The sequence below is a fragment of the Pseudopipra pipra genome, chromosome 2 (assembly GCF_036250125.1).
Source record: "Pseudopipra pipra isolate bDixPip1 chromosome 2, bDixPip1.hap1, whole genome shotgun sequence".
NCBI lineage: Eukaryota > Metazoa > Chordata > Aves > Passeriformes > Pipridae > Pseudopipra > Pseudopipra pipra.
The window spans coordinates 40,903,005-40,922,314 of record NC_087550.1 but is presented as its reverse complement, the minus strand read 5'-3'; the positions used below and the strand labels follow the sequence as shown (position 1 = coordinate 40,922,314).

Genomic DNA, 19,310 nt, shown 5'->3' with positions numbered 1-19,310 from the left:
CTATGACTCCACTCACTAGAGTTGTTGATCTGAGGAAGATGAACATTTTACCAAAAAGTTTCTAGATTATACCTTTTTAAGCTAAATGGATTAAAATATAACTTTATGCTTTTTACCCACTGCTTTCCTATAGTGCATAGTAGAGACAAACCCTTACGCTGAAAGGCAGTCATACTTTATTTTTTTCTTGTCCTTCTGTAGCTTGATTACAAATTTTAAAATAAAGATTTTAGTATAAAATTGATCAATACAGGTAAGTAGTTAACCGTGCAAAACCAGATCTTTCATTTCTCTTAATTCTCTTTCTTTTGAAGGCCAGATACAGAAGCCAGCCAAAGTTCTCAGTACAGTTTTGAATCACTACCCCAGAAGATTTGTCTCATCTGCGGTGATGAGGCTTCTGGTTGCCACTATGGAGTACTTACCTGTGGAAGCTGTAAAGTCTTCTTTAAAAGGGCAATGGAAGGTACTATATAATGCCATTGTTCCTAATTATCTGAAATATATCTTCTAGGCACTGCTAAGGACATACTGTTTATTTATTGTTCGTCTTTATAAATATTATCACTGGAGTAAATTCTTTTTGTTTTGTTGACTGTTTAAATATTACAGTGAATACTGACAAAATTATTCCACTTTTGATTTTTTTAGTATTACTTGGTTTACTTTACTTATTTGCTATTAAATGCTATATTACTGCTTATCAGTTAGTCATTTCAGGTAGTTTCATAAAAATGTTGTGTATTACACAATTTGTTTTAAAAAGTGTAAACGCTGCTCAAAGGAAAATATTGCAAATATGAACTAATGATAAGCGGATAAGAATTTATTTTGACTTTGTTCTCTTTTTGAAGTCATGGAATTTTTCTTGCTTGCAGGATGCAGAGTTTTGGTTTCCTGAGAATTATGGAAGTATTTGAAATTTCACTGAACTATTTCAAGTAATAAAAACAATAATTGTGTTTGAATTTTTTTCTAAATAGACGTTAAATTAGAAACTCAAGCTGTAGGTTTAGTAAATCAGTAGCAATACCTATGTTTATTATTTTCTTTTTGGATTGTTTTATATGCCTTGTCCACTGAGATTTTAAATATTAATACAAGAGCAGATTGTTTTATATAGTTCAACAAATGAAGCAGTACAACAAAGTCTTCTACTTTTTATACTTTGTCTCCTTTTTTGATTTTTATTTGAGCCTGTCAGAACTAGGATATTCAATTTTCTGTTCCATGTACTTAACAAAACCATTATTACAATGGATAGGATTCCTTCAAATAATAAAATTGTATGATGTATTTTCTTGTTGTGATACATAGTTTCTTCAGCTTTATAGAGTTTATTACTTTCCAAGTTGGAAAAGTAAAAACTTAGCGAACTAATGTCATTAGAATTTTTGTTTCAGTGTGCTGTTGCTTTCTACTTTAAGCTTATGCTCATGTTCTTCCTTTAACATATTAGATATTTGCAAAGTGATAACATTGGACTAGGTGGTCTAGGTGAACTTTTGAGCTAGTGCCGCATTTTCTCTAATACATTCAAATGGGTTTCATGAGAAAGTTGTTAGAAACATGTGTTAGGCTGCAAGGCTCTAGAGTGCAAGTCTCAGGAGTACATTAAAGTTTCATTCACTGTGCTAGCTGGTCCCTTGGTTTGGCTTCACATTTTTTTTTTCTATGTTTTGCTACGTCAACCATATACTTTTTAAAAAAAAAGTCAGGAAGCTGAAGTTCTAATACGGAGTGTAGTGTAATATATGAATGCCATATTTTAAAATAGGTTTTATTTTTGCTTTTCACCTGTAAAATAATATTGCAATTTTTTCTTTGAATTTAATTCTATCACTTTTAGGTTTCTTCTCTTTCCTAATTTAGTATCCAGTTTGTGTGGTAGGTGAACCTGCTCAAAAACATATCTTATTATAGTTTACCAGAAGTATTTTAATGGTAAATGTCAAGAAGGCATATAAATTGATAATAGAAACCTCTTAAAGTTTTTTCATGGATTATTCAAAGTGTGTAGATAAGAAAGTAAATAAAATAGTAGTATTAAATTTGTTGGAAAATGTCTGTCATTTATCTTAATTACTTCTGTGATTTCAGATGTGTTGGCTGTTTCAAATCAAATAGCCTATGTAATTTTTGTAATTTTTTTTTTCACAGAAATTCTCGTATTCATACACCATTTATTTTACCTTCCCTGGTGTGTGTGCTGTATTGGTTAAATGCCTCTGTTTGGATAAAATGGACTGTTATGTTATCCAGAAAACTCTGTTTTTTCCATCTCTTATCTTTTTGAAATGAAACCTGAGCTGATTTAAAATACTCAGACTGAACAATCATTTAAAACTGTGTAGGCTAACCTAGAAATGTTTCTATAGTAATTGTGATTTAATCATACATATGAATGTAACTAGTAGACACACATGTAGCTTAACAGGGGGTCAGAGTTGTGTGAGGATCACAAACATTACTTAGAATGTTCGTTGGCACTGAATTCTTAAATATATATATGATTTTGTAGATATTTACTGTCTTTTGGGTTATTGGTTCCCCATATGTGTCTATATATACATGAAGAAGAGGTTGGTGTTGATATAATAACCATATTTTTCTCTAGGCAGAATCTTGAAGTAAGGTTGAACAAAAATGCAAGTCATTTTTTTGGGAACCTGTAGTACAGCAGATATGAAAAAAGGTAATATTGCAAGTGGGTAGAAGAAAAAGGACAAAGATATTAGGGTGGCATTTTTTTTAGGAAACATTTTTTTTGCATTTAGAGGTGGTACATTTTCCAGTGGACTCTTACAAATAACTGATTTGCCAATCTGTAGATTCACTTAATGAACAAACAAATTGCAAGGCTTTTAAAAAAAACTTTAAAGTTCTCCTTTAAGTATATTGAAAATAACAAAAGTTAGTGTTATTTATACTCAGTTAAGAAATTTGAAAAGACAAAATTGGATTCAGTATTTTGAAGGGGTAGTGCCGTTCCTTATCAGTGAGCTGAGAGTGACGAGAAGTTTGTAGTTAGCAATCAAAAGAGTTCAGAAATAATATTCAAAATGCTTTCAAGTATGTACAATTACTATGTTTGCAAAGTAATTTGCTGTTGATGATCAGGCATTATTTAAGTGCTACCAATATACCTCATTCATGGCAACAAAAAATAGAGGAGAATATTTCTAACAGGGCATTAGGAGAATGAAGATATTTAGCACTAAGTTGTCAGTCATTAGTAATGTCTTACAAAATTCCTTCATGTAAAACCATGCAGGGTAATTATGATCGAAGTGGTTGTGGACACCATGGTAAAATGTCTGCCCCTGAAGAGGAACCCAATGTTCAGAGTTTTGGGATTCTGGAGTTACACTGTTGCTAGCACGTGATTTCTTTGTAGCCTGCATTCTTGCCTTCTTGCTGAAAGTGCCTTCTTTGCAGTAGTTTTAAAATTAAAATTTAAAATTACCGAAATCCTGAGAAAAATTTAAGGTCCTGTTTTTCCTATAATAAAGTTCCACTTCTCATTTTTGTTCTGTATTTAAATGTGCACTTTGTTTATATTATCAATGTCTAAGGAAAAGCAGTTGCCCAAACCCGAAGAGTTTGAGACCAACTTTACTGGATGATATTACTGCAGGTTGGTCAGAAACTACCTCTTGGTTTGTTTAAACCTAGAAAACTATTTCAAAATTGATCAACTAGTTAGCAAATTAGCAAATTTTTCTAGTTTTAATATGTGCTTCAAGCTCAGGCTAGCAACTCTTTGCAGACGATGGCATCAGGGAACAGGCTCAAGCATGTGTAGTAGGTAACATTTAACTGACCAAGTGTGAACTTTGCCTCTCTGAGAGCTGAATTTGATAAACAGAAAGTAGGATTTCCATCCGAGTTTTCACTATCTGTGTATGGAGAGGTACAGTGGAGGAATTGATGATGAGCTACACCTACACAGTAAGAAAGCTGTTCATGACTTCAATCAAACTTTCTGATAAAGCTTATCTAAATTTTATCAGTGTTATGATAGGCAGTTTTGTGATGACAGTGTGATTCACTATGTAAGCAGTGAAATAATATGCATAAGGAAAATTGCTTGTCTAAACAATTGTGCTTTTCCATATCTAAAGAATGTAAAATGACACAACATGCCAAGTATTCAAAAAAAAAAAAAAAGACTAACCAGTAGTAGAAAATCCTCTTTGAAAACAAAGAGAAATGCAACACCACAGAGACATTTTCGGCTGTGAAAATGAGGAGAAAAAGGAACCTTTAACACCTGTCTCATAACTCAGCAGGGACTTCTAATTTTTAATCCAACTTTTCAGACTGGATCTTGGGAACAGAGTTTGGTACAGCATGTACTGTAAACCTATAGTGATGAAATTTTCATGAATTAGAAAACATACAAACACACAAAGCATACACTGGGCAAGTTGAGAGATAAAAATGCTTTTCACTCAGTATGACAGATTTAATGTTACTGAAGTGCTTCTATTTTGCATGGGGCCAAAATATGTTACTGTGCAATAACCTAAGTGTATTTTCAAATTCAAATATACAAAGTAATACAAGTGGAAAATGTCACTTTTGTGAGTTCAAAGAATTTGCATCATGAACAGGAAAAGAAGAAAATCTGCATCTGATATGCAGTTGTATATCTTCATCATACTTCTGACTTCAAAAATATTTGCTGTCCAGCTATTTGATAAACAGCAGTTTGATGAATGGATTTGTATGAGGCACAATGATTGAGCGAGCTAAGGTAGCATTTTTTCTGGTTGGCTCTTGTGCTAATGCTGGGCTTCCTACTGCTGTCATCATGGCTTACTAGTGTTTTCCTAATAGACATGGCATAGAACATAATCAGCTGCAGAAATGTCAATTATTAAATTTTTTCGTTTAACTTTTTACAGTGTTTTAAAAACAGTATCAAATATTATCTTAAACATCTTTTCAGGTGGAATACTAGTTATTCCAGGTAGTGTAAAACTACATGCTTTAAAGAGCAGCAGCAACTGACTGGTCAGAGTTGTTAATACTCTGTTCTAATTTCACATGTGCACAATGTGAGTAACCTGAGCTGCTCATCTGAAGTTCACTTTATAGTGAATGGAGAGAAACGAAATTTTAGGAAGAAATTCACTGACTTATTTTTAATACATACTTAGGGTGAAAATAGCAATACTCTAACAGTGCTGCAGTAACTATTTCTCAGCACTGAGCATAAAGAAGTGTTGGCTGAGCATGTATCCTGTCTGCATTTGGTGACATGATCCCACTGATTTCACCAGAGTAGCTAATATGTTTATGTAGCATATAAAAGAAATATCATAAGCATATAAAATACTAACTTAGTATCACTTATTTTTAAGTATTATATATAAAGTATTATAGATTATAATTATATTATTTCATATATAAAAGTAATATTTTAAGTATTAAAATACTTTTAGATTATATAACATAAGTGTATTAAATATAAGTTTTTATAGTAAAACTGTTATCTGTTAAAAATAGATTTGGGGTTTATGTTGTCCATCTCCCTAAGCTGTTTATCTGTTCCACATTACTCATGATGTACTACGAGTAAGGAGTGATTTTTTAGAAACTACTAAATGGAAAGACTTAACAGATGGTATGTTACAATTTACCATTATGCAAATAATGATATAGTGACATATGACTGCACTTCAGAGGTTTCCTGGTTATACTTAGCCACAACTCCTGCATTTAAGCTGCTGCTTAATGTCAGTTAACAGCTGAGGACATTGCAACAACATGGAGTCTTTTGCAGTTAAAACATGGGAAGAGTTACTTGTGGACATTGAGGTCCAGCAGAATATTACCCTATTCTTGTCCTATTGTGATTGCATCTTCCCTTATCCTCAAAGACAATATTTTATGTGAGATTTGTTTCACCTAGCTGTAGGCATTACAATGTGAACATCTGTATTTGGGCTAATCTCTTTAAATGTCCTTTGAAGAGCAATAAGCTATTAAAGAACCAAAATTTAGACATTTACTCAAGGTAAATGAATCCTGAAGTGCCTGTTTTGCTCTTGTGCCCAAGAAGGCAATGTATGCTGCTTGTTTTGATGGATGTCTATGCTTTAGAATCTAATTACTCAAATAGAATCAAATCAATCTAAGGTGTTTCAGTCAATAGGCAGCAATAATTGGGGATTTTTTGCACATTGCTTTTTTCTGATGCTAATGTTTCTGGATTTTTCTACCTTTATTACGTATACACCTTTACTACCAGTGCCCCTGTCCCACTGGTTCAGTTGTAGGACAAGTTAAGGAATATAAGGAAAATGTATATGAAAAAACTTATCATGGCAATGTGCTATGATACTTCCAGTAAAATCAGAATAATGGGGTGACTAAAATGCACATATAAAGCTTATGTTGATAAAAGAATATCATACTCAGGGATCAAAAGAAGAACAAATAGCTGAAATAGCTGGTGCATTTTTAAAGTTGGTTTTGTGTCCAAATCCCATGTTCTATATTTGTAAGAAATAGACCCTTACTGACAACAATGCTGACACTTCCATTATTTTACATATTTATATCAGTGATGTAGTTAATTAAAAATTATGACTAAGGAGTACTTGTGACAAAATGCCGTAAAAAGAACTGAAAATACTTACTTGAAGAAGCCACCATCTCTTCCTAAATGATATTAGCTGTGGAAAATGTTTGTTGTCAGTTCCCATATTTAGACTCAAAGACTTTATGAGTTTCAAGTTGTTACAGTGCTAAGCAGTTTGGTCAAACCAACTGAAAATCAGTATGAAACAGCATTCCTAATTTTGCAGTTCATGATAGTTTCTCTGAATTATTACTTAATTTTGCTTCATCTTGTTTTTTCTATGGGTTTTGTTTTGTTTTTCTTGTTGAAAGTGATGGAACAGACAGGGAAATATAAAAAGATAAAAAAACACAAGGGTTGTAACTTCTAGCTCTGTCCAGAAATGAATGAAAACAGGATAGACACATTTAATTGCTCTGTTTTGTAGATATCGTGAAAAAGTTGCACAGGTTGCTCTCTTGGAGAATTGATTTTGGAAGGAAAAAGACAATGGTACTGCAGGATGCACAGCAAAAGGCAGGAAGATTTTTCAGATCAGGCTACAAGAGAAGGAAAGAGTCAATCAGAGATGTTGGAGACATTGAAAGTGATTTGTTGGCTAGAAGGAAAACAGTGCAATGTACATGGTGCTTTGAAAATGGTGCTTCCCTTCCAGAGAAATCAACTTTGTTTTGTCCATTTAGCAAAAAAGCCTGACAGATGACTGTAACAGTACCTGCTTAAAACCAGCAGTCAGTGGAGTGGAAGAGCACCGAAAGTTTGTTGTCAAACATCAAAACTTACTTGTAAATATGTTCACCAAAACAAAATACACTATAGGAAAACATCAGGTTTAACTTAACAATGAACATTTTGGAGTTTTACATTCTCTTTGAACAAAATATTTCTACTCAACACTTTTTTCATCACATGTGAGTAAGGCAAACGAATGAAAGTCTAGTTTCACAAAGATGAATTACTAATACCTGTTGTAATCTTGAACCCCACTGCAGAGTACATAGATTAGTAAAGGCACTCTCTCAGGATATAGGAGTTAAGTTTGTTCTCTCCAAATGCCTGAAGGGAATAAAACAATCTCTCTGTGATGCCCTGACCATACAGTTGGATTACCTGGAATGCAATCATTCTTTATTGCTTTCACTTTGAACTATATTATTATGAAGAAAGAAATTCCACATTATTTCAGTTAGACTCTAGGATGGAACATATTCATAAGTTACTCTGCTATCACTCTTTGTCCTCTTTGGTCCATTGAATCCTACATTCTTTGCTGTGAAGCAGACTTGCATGAATAGCAGGTCTTTATACCAATATGGACTACAAAGTAGTAGTCAGGACACCTGCTTAAGACTTGGGAATGAGAATTTTACTTCAGTGGGCAAAGAGGGAAATGGAGACCGAGTTCCCCACTAGCTACTGGATGATGTGTTTTTTGGGTAGGTGGCTAATGTTTGAAGTTTTTGTTCAGTGACTTTTTTATTTTTAGAGAAAACATTACCACAGAAATGAAATTGGGATTAAATGATTAAAAAAAATGTTTTTTGAGATGTGTGGAATCTTGGAGACTGTAATGGCATATAATAGTATACAAGGACATGAAGGGTGCATTTTCAGTATTACAAACTGTAGTATAGATTCCTAGTTGTCCAAGACCAAAGCTCATAAACCCATATAGTGAGAGGTAAATTCAACCCACATTTGCTGTTTTGCATATTGAAAAAGTGTAAATAGAAGAGTGTTACATTTAGATCTGGGCAAAAGTCTATTTAGCTGTGCTTCCCATTTTATTAGGCTGGACTGTTTGCCTAGTTGTGGAAAGCCTGACTTGTCAGAGCATGTTCAGGGTAAGGATTACCCTGTATTTCTCTGACGAGTCAGGTTTTTGACAAGCTAAGGACTAGCCTAGTCCTTTGTCTTAGCTTCCAGAAGTCAGTTTTACTAAAAAGCTACATCTGCATCATTATATTTAGTTGAGGTATACAGGTGAACTTATTTTCCATTTTTTAAATTTTAAACCCATGGTTACTGTGGGCTTCCAGAATTCATTTGTGGTTTTGTTTTTTTTTTAACCTATTGATTTAATTGGTATTTTTTAAAAAATATAAGAAGTAAAACATACTGCCAGAAAATTATTGAGCAAAACCTTGAGCTAGCATTCAGGAAGCAAAAAGTTGACATTGGGAGACATTTGGCAGTAAAATAATTTGCAAAGAGATTCAATACATATCTGCAGTTTTTAGACAGAAATCTAAAACTAGACTAAATAAAACATCATGAGATGTTCTGCAAAGACGAATCCTCCAGAAGTTGATGATTTTATACAAAAGCATTGCAAATTAAGAGAGATGCAGGGAGACAGAATCATATATGGGAGAGAGAAAAAAAGAATTGAGAAAGTACGGTTCTTAGCAGATAGGAGGAACTGAGAGTGTGCAAACCAGTGCTTTGCTTCTGTGCAAGGTTACAACAGTTCAGCACAGATGCACTTGCCCAAATAACTGACTGCTGTATCTGATACCCCAGGTGCAGATAAAGCCTTATGTTTCCATATTTTGCACATCTGCAAAGTCTTTGCAACTCATGGGTTTACTCGAATGATTTTAAGTGACTTACAGCATGTCAGTGAACTCAGTTAATAGTGAAGTTTTTAAAGACATTGTACATGCTACTTTCAGCACTATTTGGATTAAAAACCTCCTGGTATAGCAGTAGTCATTACAGTACTTAAAATCGCGTTTGCTTGTTTCATTAGAACTTACACCTTTCCTAACACAAATGGATTTTGATGGAAGGTAAGAAAAATGGTATCCTACAAGAATTTGGAGCATTTGAGCAACAGATGAGACTGGATTTTCTCAGCCAAGCTGGTCACAAGCTGATACATTGATACATTGAGAGGGACCCTCCATGTGCATTTTCAAAAAGCGGTGAAAAGTAAACCTTAACACTGGGTGAAGCTTTCTGAAGATGCAGTAGTTTCCAGAAAGTTACCAAGTTCATATTTTTGTAAGAAATGCAAATGCCAACCTTTACTTTCAAACCTATGCTCTAGTGATTATACTACTATCCTGGTCTTTTCTGAGTTTTTTGGTTGGTTAGTTGGTTTTTTTTTGTTTTCCTGGTTACAATTACAGTAGTAATATAAGAGATACTGAATGTCAAATGACCAATTAAAAGGTAATTTTACCTAGACAGTGGGTTTTGGATATACTTCATTAGTACATACATATTAGTAACTTCAATGCTCACGTATTGAGGACAATTAGTTCAAATACAGATGATCTCAAAGACTGAGCTATAGCAAATGTGTTTTCAAATAAATATTTTAGCATCCCATGAAAACATTTCAAACATCTTCATCTAACTAAATATTGTCCAATAATTTTGAAATTAGCTAAACATCTGGCATGTGTTCTACTTCTTGCACCATCTCTCTTTCAGATGGCTGCTGCCCCTAAAATATTAATGTCAGGTGAGTAACAGTTTCCCAGAACCCTGCTCTGCACAGATAGAAGCGATTTCAGATGAGTACGTTCATGCAGATTTTTCTGTTGATATAAGATGCAATCAGATGACAGATAATAAAAAAAAAAAAGACAGATGAGACTATGAAAAATACTATATAATTGAACCTTACATGTTTTTCAAATAAGTTGCAGCTGAATCAGAATGAGTGGAATACACTTAGGGATGGAAGGTGTTGGGGAGACTTGGGATAGAAATTGGTGGAGTGGAAAACTCACATATGAAGGTGTAATTCAAATGCAGGATATGACTGTGGTTTTTTAATAGTCCTGAAAACATGGAAGTGGTTAACATAAGCATCAAGAATTGCCTGAGATTTTGTCACCACAATCTCATGGGAGGGTTGAGTTGGCAGAGTTTTGGCTTTTTCTTGCTTCTTTTTTTTTTCATACTAGATTGTGGAGGAAATAAACTAGGTGAAGACATCATAAAGATTAGGTCATTGGTCATTATTAGAGTTTTAAATACAGTTTATGAAACAAATGGAAATGAAATAATATTAACTTATTGAAGATCAAAGCAAATTTTACTGTGCCTGAATTCTAGTAACAGATTTTCTTTCTTGCATATAATGCACCGGGTAGAGAGATTATTAAATCTTGTCTAATCTGAAACTTTACAACATATGAATATCAAAGAGTAGTTCTCATAATTGTGATTAATTTTTGATTTGTTTTGCAAATGGGAAAATTTTTTTTCAGTCTTAGATTTATAATAAACAGTTTTTGGGTTGCAATGTGATGAAGAAGTAATTTCTGCATTTTAAATTGAAGTGGAAGTTGGCTCTACTGATAACCCCTAAAGTAGGAACATTTTTTTAAGAGATGTAGCTAAACTTAAATGTATAACTGTAAATTTAAAATTTTGTAACTTGATTTGTGATGCTTTATCTTAGGTGTGCAATATTGGAACACTATTATGTAAATAATATGGGCTAATAATACAGTGTATCAGTATAAATCAAGGTGTTAATTTCTGTTTTTCCAAATAATTTCCTGTTCCAGCAGACAGTCCTTAGCCTCCTTTAGTAGTTAGAGCATGCACTTGGGCATTGAGTACACAAATCACATACTCATCTCAAGAGTGAGTCCTAAATACTGACATAATTCTAGAATGTAGAAACAGTGTTCATTGGGTGCTCAAAGAATAATATTTCCTGATATGGTATTGGCTTTGGTGGATCAGCATTTTTCTGTGTCATTATGAGAGGAAAAGTACAACTTGAATGCCTATAGCACTGTGAGATGCTTGCAAGTATTTAGTGTCATATTGGAAATCCATAGGTCATTTTTTGGTCTTGTAATGGATACAGGTTATATAGACTCAGACCATGTTGTGTAGACTCAACAAATTCCTTGGAAAAGCAGTCCAGAAGAAATCGCCTCTCAGGGGACCAAAGAAAACCCCCCAAGACAAGAACCAACAAAACTTTAACTACAGTTAAGCATTCCTTTGTAAATTATATGTACATTAAAGCACCAGAATGCCTCAGTGCTGAGATAATCTTCTCAGATTTTAATTAAACTAATGAAGTTTTAGAATTGTTGTTGCTTATCAAAAGATTGAATGCCTTTTCCAGCTTACAAAGGCAAAGCAAGACAAGAAAAAACTGCAAATAATCCCAAGGAAGAAATTTTCAAAATAAGTGCTTTGTTTACTGATCTGCTGCCAAAAGCAAAACAGATTTGTATTCATTCAGATACTTTCAGTAATGTTTCCTGTTAGGAGGAATCCAGGATTAGAGTTAATGGGAAAAAGTAAATGAGAATTTCTTTTCATTTGCTGCATTACTAAGTACTTTTTAGATGCCAGGCAAAGGGTGAGGCAACTGTTTTTGTTTACTCAATGTTTTCTAAGCAAAACAAAAAAAGAAATTGTTATGAAAATTAATTTGAGACAATCAGGTTTCTTTCACTAAATCCAAACAAGTTGGTCTTAAAATTATGGGTAAGAGTAAATTATTTATGTTTAAAAATGTTAGCACAGAAACAAGTACATTGTTTCACATGGTTTAACACTAACTCTTTAGTTAGAATGGAATGTTTTTTCTCCTGTATTTTCATTTGAGGATTAGTTTTTAGTTTGTGTTTCTTCTGTAGAGAAAAGCCATGGGTGAACAGTTGTTCATTTTACTCTATGGAGAGAAATGGCAGAATAGGGTTATAAAGAAGGCTGAATAACAGTATCTGAGTAGAATAACCATCTTGGATTTGTTTACTGTTAGTGACATCAGATGGCTAACTCAAGAGTAATACTGATCTAGAAATCAGTGAAAATTTAAAAGGATTGGTACTGATATCTGTCCACATCCACAATATTCCATGAAGAAAGTATGCATGATACTGGTACATCTGAGATTTATCTTTAAGTTTTTGATCCAATTTATTGCTCTCAAAATAAAATATTTTTTTTGTTGTTGTTTTCGTGCTTTTGTGCTTTCGTGCTAGGTACTGCTAAGAAATTGAATAGAGGATGACGTGCACAAACAGGCAGGGTTTTAAAATTAGACCTTGAGGGGTAAACTTGGGCTTAATTTGAATTAATGTGTGAATTTCTTCTTACTTATCTACTTACTTAGCTGTGTTTATATATTCAAAATTAATGCTTCATTGATAATTTCTGTGACTGATTTTAAAGAATACATTTTCATTCTCTCAAAGTGAAATTTAGAAATTTGGAAATATCATTGAAGCATGTGTTCAAAAAATGAGAGGATATCAACTGAATTCAATTTTTTACTCTGCTGAAAGCTAATTTCATTTAAGAGATTCCATTTTAATACAGTAATGACAGACTGTTTCTAAGATAGTCCTTCAGAATTAAACAATAACTAAGAGCTAACCTAAACCACAAAGTTACAGCTGCCTTCTATTTGTCTTTGTTGGCTGTGTTGGCTGCGTCTGGTCAGCTGGTATTTCACTGGTTTTAGCACAAAACTGCCTCTCAATCAGAGAATAATTTACTCTTCTTAAAGGCTATTTTTGCACTGCCCCAACTTTTTCATTCTGTTTTCTGTTGGAAACTCCACATCAATCCAAGCAAAAATTACTTAAGTTCTTTAAAACCAGGAACAATAACTTCAAGGAAAAAGAAGTTTGAAAGAAACAAATTGGTCTGTCCTCATGCTTGATTTACTTAAGAAATGTTGTTGGTAGTAGTTCGTGCTGCCTGCTAATGTATTTTGGAATTTCATAGATGGGGAGTTTCACTCTTAAACGGGCCAAATGAGTTATTATATTCAAATAGTAACACATGATTATTCAGAAATTAGCATAAAATGAAGGAGCCCTTTAATGGTTCAACTTTTTTGAATCTTCAGTTATTTTTGGGACATTTATATGCAGAAATAATTTTGTCCTGTTAAAAAATGTAGTATTAATCCTGTTTTTCTCTTGCCTGCAGGGCAGCACAACTATTTGTGTGCTGGAAGAAATGACTGCATAGTTGATAAAATCCGTAGGAAGAACTGTCCAGCATGTCGCTTGAGGAAGTGCTGTCAAGCTGGTATGGTCCTGGGAGGTGAGCTACTTTTCAAATCAGATCTATAAAAATGGGCAGTCAAGTACACTACCTTAAATCTTTTGAGCTTAAACAACATTACTTTGACACTGTAAAGGAAAGAACCACATTCAAATGTTATTTTTGGAAGAATTGCCTAATGTTTTATAATTTCTGAGAATTTTTCTTTAATGATTCTGGAAAACCTGAAACAAAAGTGCCTTTCCGTAGCAATCTCCCTGTGCTACTGTGTGCCCTTATACTAATTTTCTTGAAGGGGCAGGAATTACGTCTTTGGTTTGAATTTATTAATAATTTTGGATCAGAAAATTTGATTTAGGAAAAAAATAAAGAAGCAGATTGAAATTGAGACTAAAATCAGGAATCAGTACTGTTCCCTTCTCTTTTCTGTTATGCTCTCTAATTGTTTTGAGTACATGTCAACGAAATCGAATCCTTCTGTTTCACCGAGGAGTGCCAGGCAGTGGTTGCACCAACACTACAGACTTTGCATACTTGATGCTGGGAAATTCCATCTTTGTAATAATTCTTGCTGTAACATATTTGCCTTTTTTTATACATGTAACATTATTCAAAACAGTATTACTACAAAGGCAGAACCAAAATCATTGTTTGACCAGCTTTGGAAGAGGAGAAAGCCAAGGGGTCCGTAGTAGGCCATGGAAAATAGAGTAAGAATGAAGATTTAGGAAAAGAGAAGTTGGGAGGTATAGTGCCTGCCTTTTAATATTTGGGAGAACTTGTAAGGTTTGATCAACTTGATCTCTAAAATATATCCCTGCTTGTGACAGAGGGGTTATACTAGATGATCTTTAAAGATCCCTTGCAATTCAAACCATTCTACGATACTAGTGGGTGTAAATTGATATAGATAAAAATTCATTCCAGGCTGTGAGTTTGGTGGCGATCTGACCTGAATTTTCATTTATGATAGCCTGGATAACACCAATAACTAAACTCCATGCGTTTTAATATCACAGGCAGCAGTTTCAACAAGCAGAAGAGTGTGATGACACTAGCATTGTCTAGTCTTTTTGCTTCAGCACAGCTCTGCATAGTAATGCGACGTAGGAGAAGTTGCCAGCAGGGTTGACGTCATTCTACATTTCGTATGCATTTATGGATGCTAATTTTACTAGTGTTTTTTAATACATACATTTTCCTCTGGGTGTAGGTACTTAAAATGGAAGAAGTTGGACACTTTTGCTAGCAATATTGATGAGATGGTATGTCCTCATTGGTGTATCCTCATATCAGGTTGTTATGTCCTCATACTTGAAACCAAAACCTGAGGCTTAAGATGCTCTGATTCTTTGTTCTTTATTATCATGTATGAAGAGAGTAAAGCCTTCCTTCTTCTCTTTGGATCGCCTTTTTTTTGCCTCAGCTATTACTAAGCAAGTGTGATTAATTTCTCTGTATTTAATGCTAGGTTGTTCTATTTAGGCAGTTTATTTGTTTAGCCTTTTTCTAAGTATACCTAATCATAGCTGTCTTTAATTTTTTGAGGCAACTGTTGCAATCCTAATGCAGTGCTTAATACTGAAAGGAGAAGGAAAGACAAATGTAGACCAAAAAATGAAGAAAACTGGAGTGAGATTATATTATTTGTAAATGATGACTTAAAATTCAAACCAGCAAAAAATCTGAAGGTTATGTTAACCATAATGCTCTTTCCTATGGTTACTGTTACTCTTCTTCTTTTTGTTCTTCTGCCATTTTTTAAACATCCTATCATATGTATTTCCTACCCATGACTTGATGTGCTGATCAGCACAGTATGATTCATATATGGGGTACTATAGGGCTTAGATCACATTCCCCTGGACATAAGTGATCAAAGGGATGGGAAGCCTGTCACATGAGGAAAGGCTGAGAGAACTGGCTTTGTTCAGCCTTGAGAAAAGAAGGCTTAGGGGAGACCCTATCACCATGTTTCATTATTTAAAGCGTAGCTACAAAGAAGGTGGAAACTCCCTTTTTACAGGGAGTCGCATGGAAAAGACAAGGGGTAATGAGTGCGAGTTAATACTGGGGAGATTTCAGCTGAACACAAGGGGAAAAGTTTTCACAATGAGAACAACCAGCCATTGGGATAGTCTCCCCAGGGAAGTGGTGGATTCCCCAATATTGGACACTTTTAAGATGCAGCCAGACAGAGTTCTGGAACATGTTATCTTGACTATGCTTTTACCAAGAAAGTTTGAACTGGATGATCCTTGAGGTCCCTTCCATCCTGGTATTCTATGATGTGTCCATAAGCAAGTTTCCAGTTCTTGCAACAAATGACATACTTAGATACATCCTTGAGTATTTTAAATGAATCAGAATTTGGAATACTTTAAATTGCTTCTGGTGTTTACAGCCTGTATACCTCAAGTTTTTTTGTGCATTTTCTGATTTCTGCCATTCAGAAATTACAGAGGTACATTTTTGTTCTTTTGTCCCTGATACTTAGTTTCTCAATGCTACTCTTGAGTTCCTAAACTCAGACTTCTAATATTGAGTTACTTGAGTTACTAAATTCAGACCTGCAATATTGCTTAATTAAGGAGAAAGATTTCATAGGATATTAACGATAAGATTCTAAAAATTATACTAATTAAATTAAACTTGGAGTGTACACTTGGAGAGTGTGCTTGGAGAAGTAAACCAAACATTGCTGAGTGACAACCATATAGATAGAGTGCAATATCATATGACATGGACAACAGTTCTATTTTTTGACCCTAATTTCAAAGCAATAAACCCTTGAATTGTTCTAGAAGAAATTGTAGTCAGTTTTAAGTAAATTATAGAATAGCAGCAAATAGCTTCAGTATATTTCTCTATATGGACTGTTTCTTCTTTCTTAATATATAAAAGGAAAGTATAAATGTATATGTAGTCCGTAGTACCTTATTTGTCATTCTCTGTGAAAGTGTTGTCTTTGAGTTTTATACCTCATATCTGGTGACATTAGTCTGTCCCCTTTCTAATCTTCTACCTAATAGGATAGCAATTAGCTGTGTCAGGTCCTTGAATAAACACATACTTGACTCTTTTATTTACTATGAGTGAATCTGTAGTTTTCCCAGGCTGACTATCACAGACTCCTGGTTCAGCTGTACTGTATTGCTAAATTACTGTGTTCTTCACTGTTTCACTCAGCTTTCAGTCTGCAGTGCAATGATCACATGCAGAAAAATTTGAATTAATTTTCCAGGTAGTGTTTTCTGAGGTAGAATCGAAGGGTTTATTAAAATCTGCATGTATTATTTCTGCTTTGCCGGTTTCTTTATTTTGTATACATCCCCCCTAAGGTGTACACAACTTTTTCTTCTACACGAAATGTGAGAGCATAGTGACCTGAAAGTAAGGGCCATAGTGTTCTGTCAAGAATAGTAAATTACTGATGCTTTTCACCTGATTACAGAGTAAGGAGAAGGACAGTGAGATATTAGGCTTTTACTAGAAACACAGTGCTTTTAATACAAAATGTGTACCATCAATAATGTCTGATTGTCAATATGATTCTGTATATGTAGTTAAAAGAATATTAGAATACAGAATTATGTAGTAAGGGGAAAATCATAATATATTTGATGATGAGATTTATCTTTTATGTTTTCTAGGTACATGTAGCACGCAAACACTATACACATGCTACTCATAGTAATCGAGGGTAAGGGAACAGTGAGTACTGAGAAACTGCTTGAGTGGTTGGCTATCTTAAAACAAAATAATGACAATGTTACAAAGAAAATTCATACTGTCTAAATATACACAGATAGGTTATAGTATTAGGATGAATAGTTGCCAGAGTGGATTAATGTTCTTTACGCTTTATAGGAACAAGTGGAGATATTTATTTATCTTATAGCAGGAACTTACCTGGATGTTTCTGAAACACCAAAATAAAAAGTAAGCTATTGTCATATCTGTGTTGTTTTCCGTACGTCCTTAAGAGTTTTTATTAATTTGTTGTGGTCTCCTTGTGGTAGATGGGAGAAATTTATTGTGGGTTATTAATAGTCACCTATCCAGTAGATAGGTAACAAGTGGAGTTGCTTTACTGGTGGCTGTTAAGCAACATAATTAGAAATAAACACATAAGCAATTCTGCAAACCAGTGTGACATTAATTCTCATACATTTAGTCACATGGAAACATGGGTACTTATTAACTACTAACATTTCCATGTGATCAGCACTCTGTTTGGTTTCTTTCTTTACTTGTTCTCTGAACTGTAAAAGTATCTGAAGCTATTATTTCAAAAAATACCTGAAATGATTATTTATAAACTATCAAATGCATTGTTCCTTCTGTTTTCCTTCATGCCTAAACAATGCTTAGTGGGAAATTCCCAGCACGTTTAGGACTATGCATAGATTTGTTATGACAGAAGTTGGCTCTAGGTCTTTTGGCATAATAAATTGTCTATTCTTTTGGAGGGTTTTTTATGTGTTTGGGTTTTTTTTGTTTTTTTTTTTTTTGTTCAGCTGTAGCATAAGGTGTAAGTTTTTGTTTGGTTCTTTACTAAGGAGTCTCTAATCAGAAATATTTTTATTCTTGCCACAAGTGATGAAATGAGCAGAAGATTGTTGGGGCACTTGATACCAAACTAAGTAAACCCACAATTAAGTCAGTGGGAATATGACCCCTGATTTCATTGCATAATGAGTGTTACTGAAGGCCTCATCACTCGTATTCATGCTATCATTAAAGTGTGTTTCTTGAAGTTTGGTTTAGCATACTTCCTTTTGATTTTAAATGTTGTTTTAATTTAACTTGAGGTATTGCTCTTCTGCGTATAACTTTGTATGTGAAATGCATAAACGTGCATATTTATGATGGGATAAAACAAAATTAATTTTTATTAAAAGTAGATGTTGTGTTCATCTTATCAGTCTTGTCTGGTTCAAAAACAAGAGGATTGATTCTGCCTTCAGTTATAACAGTGTACATAAAAAATACTTAAGTACTAGCGTTTTTTCTATTTAAAATGTTTAGAAATTACATCGGAAATCTCTCCATGTTTGAATTTTAAATCTCACTTGAAGTTATACTACTTGTGTACTAATGAATGTTTTGAAAAGGTCAATTTAATTCTCTGATGTGTACAACCTAGGTCTTCCTAAGTGGAGACACTGGATTTTCATAAAATTTGATATCTTCTGTGATATGGGAGCACATGAAGCAAATGGAATAGACATGTCCTTAAGTATAACTATTTTTCTGATTTAGCATGTTGTTTGGAAGACTGGAACTTTCCAAGGAGAAAAGTAATAAATGAGTCTGACTATACTATTATCTCTCTATTCCTCTCATAAATAGTTGAGAATGAATTAAGATGTACCAAAGTTTAGGCCCTACTCCTGTGTCCTAAGGCCTCTTTGATGCTGCACTGGTTGCATTTCAACAGTGCAGCACTACTTTCAACTAAAACAAAAAGGTGGCAGTAAGAGGTGGAGAAGTCTTTATTCCCTTTCCTTTAGGATCTGATAAATTTCCTTGTCTAATTGTGTATTTGTAAATAAAAGTACAATTTTTCAAAGGAAAATTTGATATACATATTAGAAACTTGATTTTAATTCAGCCAAATAGATGCATAGAATTATGTTTCTATTACCTTTCACCTTCCGTACTTTTAGAGTGGTTTTTGCACATTGCCATTTTGTACTGCAGTTTCTTG

At 33.8% G+C, this 19,310-nt stretch overlaps 1 protein-coding gene across 1 annotated transcript in view; it reads left to right on the top strand.

Annotated features, from left to right (window-relative positions):
• The window catches only part of PGR (progesterone receptor), a 44,027-nt gene that overhangs the window by 2,593 nt on the left and 22,124 nt on the right, over positions 1-19,310 (top strand). Inside the window, exons 3-4 of the mRNA XM_064645139.1 lie at positions 315-466; positions 13,520-13,636. Coding sequence (XP_064501209.1) covers positions 315-466; positions 13,520-13,636 — 269 coding nt within the window. The remainder of the gene's footprint in view (positions 1-314; positions 467-13,519; positions 13,637-19,310) is intronic.